The sequence below is a fragment of the Eurytemora carolleeae genome, unplaced genomic scaffold, assembly GCF_000591075.1.
Source record: "Eurytemora carolleeae unplaced genomic scaffold, Eaff_2.0 scaffold1371, whole genome shotgun sequence".
Classification (NCBI taxonomy): domain Eukaryota; kingdom Metazoa; phylum Arthropoda; class Copepoda; order Calanoida; family Temoridae; genus Eurytemora; species Eurytemora carolleeae.
Genome location: NW_019397262.1, coordinates 59,398 through 69,435, shown reverse-complemented (window position 1 = coordinate 69,435; position 10,038 = coordinate 59,398). Strand labels below are relative to the sequence as shown.

At 33.4% G+C, this 10,038-nt stretch overlaps 1 protein-coding gene across 1 annotated transcript; it reads left to right on the top strand.

Moving 5' to 3' along the window:
- The first annotated feature begins 326 nt into the window (after nucleotides 1–326).
- Nucleotides 327–9,506, top strand: LOC111713104 (homeobox protein Dlx2a). The gene is made up of 10 exons (XM_023487901.1): nucleotides 327–382; nucleotides 1,401–1,502; nucleotides 3,509–3,613; nucleotides 5,180–5,300; nucleotides 6,734–6,838; nucleotides 7,068–7,163; nucleotides 7,588–7,650; nucleotides 8,027–8,111; nucleotides 8,625–8,774; nucleotides 9,147–9,506. The coding sequence occupies exons 1-10, from the start codon at nucleotides 333–335 to the stop codon at nucleotides 9,167–9,169; spliced, it is 900 nt and encodes a 299-aa protein (XP_023343669.1). The 5' UTR covers nucleotides 327–332; the 3' UTR covers nucleotides 9,170–9,506.
- Nucleotides 9,507–10,038: the final 532 nt, after the last annotated feature.

Sequence of the window (10,038 nt, the reverse complement as noted above, 5' to 3'; positions counted from 1 at the left end):
AAAAATATACACCCTTGCTGGGTTTAAACACTGTTTTAGGACACCTTACATTATAAACCAAGCATGGCTGTGTTACACTGTAGAGCAAGATATATTGTTTACTGGAAACTGTATGAAACATAATCGGATTAAGGTTTTGTTAATGTTAGGTTAACACGGTATAGCATTCTCCTTCTCTAACAAGCTATATATATATTCTTAAACAAGTTCAGAACATTTTCTAATGTTTATTACGATAGGTTATTGCTGAACACGGTTAATGTTTGACAGTTATATGTATATATTTATTACTGCATTATTCTTCTTACACACTACATATTACGTCTCCAAGTATGAATGCCAACCTTCTCAAGTTTTCTATACAGAGTATACTCTCAGCAAGGAATTCAATAATAAAATTTTAGAATCTATCATTATGTTAACTTGGGTACAAAAAATCCCCTAAATGGTTTTATTGCATAGGCAATTGTTTACAGGGGAAAAGATAATTAAGTTTGTATTTATGGCCGCCGTTGTGGCTGTTTTGAATAAAAAGCCCTACTAAATATTTCGTAATTTGCAAATTAAAAAAAATTGTATTTTTTTCAAGGGACTGTAGACGTAATTTTAAAAGTATCGCCATTTGTAGAGATGCATAATCTATTCACAAAGGTACACCAAAAAGCTTTGTCTGGTCAAAAATGATTAAGATATCCATTGCTTATCTTTAACAAAATTGAGTTTCTCTGTTTGTTGAGTTTCTTTCTAGCACTCCAGTATGCCGAGTCCATTAGCGCCTGATCCAATCAGGGTTCAGTCATGTGTTTGAATTTTGATGTCTATTCTGAACCAATAGAAATAGTTTGGCGGTATCATCTATCTTTCTATCTAGCTCATTCCAATTAGAGATAAATCCTTTAATCGGCGATATAACAGTAGATGGAAATATTTACTTCTACTCAAACTATAGTGTTCTGATTTCTTTTTAAAACAGAATCAATGAAGGACATTGTAAAATCAATCAGAAATGTATCATAAAAAGATTTAAAGGAAACCCTCTTTAAATGCAGGGTCTTTAAGTCGAATTATCTGCAAAGTAAAATGCCCATTCAGAACAAAATTTGCAGTGTAAGATGCAATTGAAAAAAAATAACTAAAAGTTAAATCAAACGAAATTAAGCCTTTGCACAAACTCTGATTTTCTAATCTCTATATCTCTTCAACCCAATGTCGTTTCATTTGACATTTCAAACTATTAATTCTATTAATAATTAAAGTTTGAAAGTTATAAGGATTAGGAAATTTGAGTTTGTGACAACGATTTAATTCCTTTTCAAAACTTACATGATCTTTAATTAAAATATTGAGAAAGAAAATTGAAAAAGAACATGCTAAATTGAAATGAATTATTGGATTGTCAGGGAGGCTGTGAAGAGGCTGGAGGTTGCTGATGATCACGAGGATATAGAGGATCGAGATCAAGAGAACGAACTGAGGATTGCCAGACCTCTAGTCACAAATTGGTGAGTTTTCTCTTCTCCTGCAAGGAGGAGGGGTGGGGGCTATTACCCCCTCCTTCTTCTTTCAATTTTGTTAAATACTCATAACACTTGTAAGGTAAGAAGTGGTCTTCTTGGATTCTTACTTGCTCTTGCATCAGGATTTTGCCAAATTTATTCTTTTTAAGCTGAAGCTAGAAACAAGCTCGTTACAGTTTAATGTTGCATATTCATGGTCACACAAATGTTTAAGTGAAACGGTAAAAACCAAGGCCCGAGCGCTGACACTTATGTCATTAAGCACCTAATCACGGCAGTTATATATGTAGGCCGTAGGGTCGTCAAATTTTCGAAAAATCATGAAAGGTGTTGAGTTTTTGCCACAAACTCAAATCTTCTGTTCCCAATATCTTTGCAATCTGATGGTGCAAACCTTTGATATTTCAAACTTAGATTATTTTATCTATAAGTATTAATAGTTTGAAATATCTAAGGTCTACGACATTGGGTTACAAAGATATAAGGATTAGAAAATCAGAGTTTGTGGCAAAAACTCAATCATCCGCCGACAAAATAAGTTTTTAAAAGGCAAACAAATGATGCTTAGCAGTCATAATTGAGTTTGAAATTTACACCTTATCCTGGGACAAGGACTCAACTGGCTTTGATTTATTCTTAATTGTTACGAGACGTACATATAGCCGTCATGCATAATTTTTCTATGTTGGCTTCTGCCGGAAACGAAGGATTTTGAAACCGGAAATGACGGATTGACCATCTTTAATACTTATATCCGGTTCCAAATAAATTGTTAGTTTATTGTTTTATTAATATTCTACAGAAATAATCGCAGATATAGTGTCAGTCATAAAATACATGGCATAGGAAGATAAATCTGTATTAAAAATGAACGATCGTGAACGTAATTTAATTTGCCCCACGTCCATTGATAAATGACATGTCAGAATCACAACGGTACCCTTAGAAGCGTTCTCTGATCAACTATTAATTAGATAATAATGTCTTTGTTTTTGGATAACTGTTTCTTTTTATTTTATCTCTGGAAAAGAAATTTGCGCATTTCTTGCTACCAAAACAATGTCGAAATCAGTAAACCCACGGAAATGTTCTTAGTTTGGGATAAAACAAATTCTAAGATGAGATGACTGACTTATATTCCAGACAAAACTAAGGTTCCAGTGTTTTAGACAAAGCTAGTTTTGTATAAAAAAAATTTATTTTGTTTAATGTTAAATATTTTCTATATTTTCAGAATATATGAATTGTAGGTCTGTATTTTTAACTATTATCTTTCTCTTAATACGGAAATGATGTATAATATTACATATTTACCCTCCCCTCCCCGTTCTAGTCCTCACCCCTCTCTAGCCCACCCCTTCTTCTCCCCCCTTGTACATTTCATTCAAAAAGGAGTTGGTGTCTTAATCTATTTTCAGTTACAAAATTGGAAAACATTTTTTTATTTAATTTAAATTAATATAGTTTCCTATATGAAAAGTTTAGGAAGTGAACACTTGCCACTTATTCTAAAATGTTTTACCCCAGTATCTTTGCAACCTGATAAGCTAAACCTTTAGTTTATATATCTCTGACTATATGAATCTATTCGAACTAATTTCTAAAATCTATGACATTATGCTGCGAAGATTTAAAGAATATAAAATTTGAGTTTGTGAGGGAATGTTGAGTCTCTTTCTATAGCTTAAATATATATAATACTTAACTTGTCTGGGTGTCTGTCTGTTTGTTTGTTATAGTATCCAATAAACGTAAAACGGATGAACCGATTGAGCCATAAATTTTAGATGCAACTCACTTATCCCTAGGGAAGGTTTATCAATGGTCGAAATTAAAAAGTTGTGTCCGGAAAAATGTCGAAATTAGTAATTTGTGAAAAATTTTAAAACTCAGAGACTAAAAACGTTTTTTTAAAAAATGTGTTTGATAATTCAGTAGTGATATTTTTAGGATTTTTGAATAGTTGAAATTCAAATTATAATTTTTTACAGGAACGGTACACCGTATTCTCCTTATGGAAACTTGTTTGATAGTCGACCCTTCCTACTTTCTAGTTTATACAGTAGTCTTCATCCTTCTATACCTCATCAAGACAGGTATACAGTAGTCTGCATCCTAGTATACCTCATCAAGACAGGTATACAGTAGTCTGCATCCTACTATACCTCATCAAGACAGGTATACAGTAGTCTGCATCCTAGTATACCTCATCAAGACAGGTATACAGTAGTCTGCATCCTACTATACCTCATCAAGACAGGTATACATTAGTCTGCATCCTACTATACCTCATCAAGACAGGTATACAGTAGTCTGCATCCTACTATACCTCATCAAGACAGGTATACAGTAGTCTGCATCCTTCTATACCTCAACACAAGGCAGGTATACAGTAGTCTGCATCCTACTATACCTCATCAAGACAGGTATACAGTAGTCTGCATCCTACTATACCTCATCAAGACAGGTATACAGTAGTCTGCATCCTTCTATACCTCAACACAAGGCAGGTATACAGTAGTCTGCATCCTTCTATACCTCAACACAAGGCAGGTATACAGGTATACCTCATTCTTTAAAACCTTAGCAAGACGAGGGGGGGGGGAAGCAGGCTGTTGTAAGCCACAACATTTTCCCCTTCCATGCCACATATTATCTTTTTTGTCTTCCGGCAGCCATAAGGCACAACCGTACTGTCTTCCATGCCACAGAATTTGAGTATTCCGGCAGTTATTACGTTTTTCTATGATAAATTTATAGCATTTAAATTGTATTTTTTAAAAATCCTGCCGCATTACGTCAAAGTTTATTAAAGATCAATGAATTGTGTCTTTAGTTTATAAACTGCTTTACATTATGCAAAGAAAATTTTACATCATTTTACACATTGTAGGCACCGAGGCAAATGTTTTGGGTAGTCCAAAGAGTAAGATAAGATGATAAAAATGACAGTGTTAACTGTCATTATCTGAGCGATACAGATTTCCTCAAAAAAAGTTCTATTTTACAATTTTCTCGGTAAATTGCGCAAATTTTCGGTTATGGGCGCGCTTTTAGAGTATGTTATGGTGCATAATTCTTATTGTTCATAATGTTTTCAAAAATAAGACATTTTAGAGGAAAAATGGAATTTTTTTTTTTTTGGGGGGGGGAAGAAAGTTTAGCAGTTTACATTAAAAGGAATTAATTCAAATCTTAAATATAAAGTTTTTTATATATATATATTTTGCATGACGTCGCTGGATTTTTGAAAATCAAAACTTCAATGTACTAAATTTAGTATTTACAAACATAATAACTTCCGGAATACTCAAATGCAGTGGCATCGAAGACCATACGGTTGTTGCTCATGGCTGCCGGAAGACAAAAAAGCTATACTATGTGGCATGAAAGGGAAAATGTTGTGGCTTATGGCTGCCTGCCTTTCTCCCCTTGCAAAACAGATAAAAATATAATTAAGTAGTCATCATCTTTCTAGATCTTGTTTTTTTTAAGAAATCGGTTTGATCACAATTTTGGTAGAAACCGGTTCGATCTTGTTATTGTTTGGAAACCTATTTGATCTTGATGTTGTTAAAAAACCAACTTGATCTTGTTATTGTTTAGAAACCTGTTTTATCTTGTTATTGTTTTAAAAATGATTTAATCTTGTTATTGTTTAGAAACCGGTTGGATCTTCCGTTAGTTCAGAGAATTGTTGGATTAGGAGGAGTGCATTCTTTACAATCTCCAAGACCTGCCTATATGGGCGGGCTTCCCCGCCCCCTCCCTTCTTTACATCAGGTATAGCTCTACCATTGCATTTATATTAAAAGAGGTTGTTAACGTACAATTTCAAGTAACCCTTCATTCAAAGAGTTACATTTCTGATTTACATCAGTACCATTTAGTACTGGCTTTACCTGGAAAACTCGTGCAGACTGTAAAACAGGTTTTTTTTTTATTAAGAGATCGAATCTAAAAATATCCTTCCTTTTCTTTGCTGCATAAATTAATATAACTAATTCTAACATGACAATAGGTATGTTTCCATCAATTTTCTTCGAACAAAATTTAAAGGTGACGTTAGGTACTTTACCAAAGGCAATTTAAACTAGGACAGGCTAGGGGGCTGATCGCTGCGGCTACTGTAGGGCTGGGCGTGGTTCCTGGGGAACAATCGTACTTTCACAAGAGCGAACGTAACGATCAAAAACGATCCCATCGTTCCGAAAAAAGAACGAACGCATAGAACGCGTTCTTAAAAATGTCGGAACGATTTTTAAAGGAACAGAATGGAACGGGAATTTTTGAAAAGAACGTTTAGAATCAGGTAGGCGTTCTAAGTCGAGAACGCATTTTAAATCAGGAATGAGTTCTAAATCATCCAGAAATAATTGAAAGATTTTTTATTTGATCACCTGAACCCACCCCCTCGGCACTCACCCCTCCTCCCACTCTTAACCCGCCCCCCCCCCCCCTTCCCAGGCCTCTGCTAAACTGACAACAGACTACAGAGCAGGTTTCAGTTTAACTTCTGTATATCGTACATATTAAGGATTTTAGGACTTTAAAATATATATTTAAAATATATAATTTAAAGTATATTTACGGCCATGAGAAACAGAACGGAACAAGAATGGAATGATTGAAAGTAAAGGAACGAGAACAGCTAACAATCTAGCTGAAGGCCCTTGTTCTAGAACGGGATGGAACGATATAAAAAAAGTCGAGACCTGCCCAGTCCTAGCGGCTAGGACATACTTGGAAAGTTACCGCTTGGGAAATTGCACATTTTGGGAAGTTTCCACTTTGGGAAACACTCTGGTGAAGTTGCCGCTTGGGGAAAAACCTTTGGGAAAGTACCTAACATCGATCTTGTTTTATTATTATTTATTTAAAGAATATGGAAAGAAAAGATAAGATGTCTGATCGATGTTGATGATGATGTAAAGTAAAGTAAAAAATTATTTATTTATGAAATATAATAAAAACATACAAAAAAATGTGTTTCAGGAGAAAATATTTAAAAACCTCTAAAAGTAGAGGTTGTGGGAATATTTCCCCCCAATTCTAAAAAATATAAAAATATAAATAATAGGAAAAGGAAAGGAAAGGATAAGGAAAGTTACATATTTATTGTTTACACTATATTTTACATAAAAATTAGTGGTGGATTGTTAGTATTTTTCGACGATGAAGAAGGAGTTGATTATGATCGTCTTATTTATTTAAAGGAAAAGGACCGAAAGGAGGATATGTCTGATGATGATGATGATAAAGGAGATGATGATGAGAGGAGAAGGAAAAAGAAAACTAGAACAGTATTCTCCAGAAGTCAAGTAAGGAATATATGTTTTACATACTGATGAAGCCAGAGCCTTTTCCACAGTGATCGTAACTCCTGAGTTAGTTCCTAAGATTGTGCTAATCTAAAATACAGAGAGCAAACTTTTAATTTAAATTTTTAAATGCTTATTCTATGAAATTCTTCTCATCAGAATTCGTCTACTGTCAAGCGATCTGTTCAGCCATTTTGACATTTATTGGGGTTAAATCAGATTTGTTAAGGTTTTCCAGCTGGAGTCCACCTTTGATATTAAACGATATCTGTCAAGTTCTGAGAGAGCTAGTCTTGCTTCCTCTCTTCATCTTACTGAAACTCAGGTACTGACACACTGTTAGCCCTCCAGAGATAACAATAGCCCTGTAAAATAGTAGTATAAAATGACATAATTGTTAGATCAATAAGCTTTTTTCTACAGCACAACATGCTGTGTTTTATAAACACATGACTCAGCCGCTTTTTCATTAAGTTGGCCGGCAATTTGCAGATTGATAAATTATAAAAGCCCTAGTCTCTTCTGATTGGCCGGATCTGCAAGGCACAATTGATATGACGCCGTGGGCGTATTTTTTATTGAACTGAAAACTTAAAAAGTTCTAATACCTACAGCTTTACTTTTAAACCGTGTATTCAATGCTTGCCTCTCTTTGAAATGACGTATCTTACACTTTATTGTGGAGATTGTAATGTGAATAATGAATATTGTCAATAAAGCGATGTTGATAACAAGAAGATTATGTTTAGGTTAAAATCTGGTTCCAAAACCGTAGAAACAAATGGAAAAGGCAACTTGCTGCTGATATGGAGGTAATGAAATTTTAAAATATTATTTCAATATAGTTGTTTTACAAAAGACAAACATGCGGGTTAGAATTGTCACTTGTCGGGTCCTCGATCCTCATGTTGGACAACGTTTTTTAGGTGTGCCAATTTGTTCTCTTTTGATTAGCTGGGTCATGATTTTACTGTTAATTTGATCATGTTGGAATGCACGGGTGGGCGATTTATAATTTGAGACCTAAAGACGTTTATATCAATAAAATTCTGAAAACTGTTGCATTCAGTTTTTTTATTCAGGAGAGAAAAATAAACTAAGATAATCTAAGTAAAAAAGCTTACTTGAAAGCAAAGCTAAAATAGAATGTCCTCTGTATTGTAATGATATAAACGAAAAATATTTCAGGCAGCCAACCTTGCCGGAGCAAGTAGAAGCCTCCCTCCTCACCCGGTTCCTCTCTTCTTGCAATCCCATCATATTAAACAGATTGGTAAGTTTACATTTTTACACGTTATAAAATTGTACAGCGCTAAAGTAATACCCACACAACTGTGGAATAAGAAAACGACTTTTAGACCCAAACTTGAATTTGAAATAGTCCAATAAACGTGCAACAAAATCACAGAACCATTAAATAAGTTTATTTCAAAGCACAGTTAAATTATTTGTTTGAGAACAGTATCAAATACACATTAGAATACTTAAATATCGTCTTCCTGTAACATAGTTTCAGTGAAGTATTCAGAGACTCAGAGTGCACTTACGGCTTATAACCTGAAAATTAAGATACAACATAGTTGATCTTTAATAGTTGTAAGTAACGTTCAACTTTTTTTTTTATATCTTTGAAAATACATCGAACACATTATTTCAAAACTTAGATTAACAAAAAAATCACTCTAACCATTTAATTAGGTTCCAATTAGGGCCAGATTGTTCAATCATTTAGAAAATCAGATACCAGATGTTAGGGAACCATCCCTTTAACATAATTTTTATTTAGGAAGTTCAGATTCTGGATTCCTCCGATCCTCTTCTCCCTCCTCCATCAGCTCCCTTCCTCACCTTCCCTCACACCCATCCCTGACCCCCTCGCAGGCAGCTTCCCTCGTATTCCCTCCCTCAAGCCACTCTATTTCTACCTCAATGCAAGGTATGAAATAAAATAGAAGACATTTTGACCCACTAAAGATTAGACTTCAGAGATGATTTTACCTACATAGAATTCACATTATTAAAAATACATTACGATACTATAAGACAGAAGACTTAGTTTAACCCGAAAATTAACCTTAAGATTTTTAGGTCGTCTTTGAAATGTCGTCCTTTTTGGGTGATTCTACAAATTGTGTCGAAATGAAGTTGATTTCTATAAGAATTGTTGTTATTCAAATCTGTAAACAATCATCGAGTTTTGTGGAACACACATTTTAAAACCGATCCATAAATTTAATAGAGGTTTGCTTACAATAACGACTTTCAAGAACTGGATTAAAAAGACGACATTTATAATTTTCTTGTTTAGGTGGGTCTCTGCATTTTGTTTGAATTAACAGGATCGAAGAAGTGTCGACAATTTAAATTCAAGAAACTTCAAGAAAACTGAAACTAAAAATTAAACAAATCTTTTAGATTTTTTTGTTTCTGAAATAAACACCAAAACAGTCAACTTGAAAATACTTTGCTTATATCCTCAAAAAGAGATAACCTAAATCAAACTGATGGATTGTCGACTGCGCTCTCTCTAAAAATAGCTAGTCAAAAATTAAAAAATAAAAATCCTTGGCAGCCTTTTGAATTGAAAGAAAATGCAACAATTATGTGCTGTTTTTTGGTTATCACTGTACTAACATTATCTATAAAAATAATTAGGATTGATACTGAATCAATAATTGTTACAAATTATGTAATTGACGAGAGATTTTACAAAAAAATTAAAGAGCTTAAAGTTTTTAAAGCTTTGAAAAAATAGTTCCTTAACTTTTATATTTCCTTTTTTCATACCTTTAAAAGTTTATTTAATTTTCTCAAAACATTCCAACAAACTGCAAAATTTTCTCAACTACATGTTTGAAAAAATTAAAAATTTTATGTGAAGGGAAAAGGATAAATTGTCCTACTAAAAAATAGCTAAATCTATAACCCCTTTTTGCGTAATGTGCAAGTACGTTCATATTAGCTAAATTTCAGAAGCTCAAATTTTTCAAATTGTTTAGGTTTTAATTAAAAAATTATTTTCACAGTGTGTTTAAGACAATTTAATCAGCATTAGAAAACAATTGAGTTAAAAGGACTGCACTCGTCATTTCAAAGGACCCTCTGTGCATTTTTTTAGGTTTAAAAGTGTTTAATTCTGATAATTTCTTAATGTTTTCCACCTTTTGTATTGTGCAATTTTATTTTTGAAGAGAAACGAA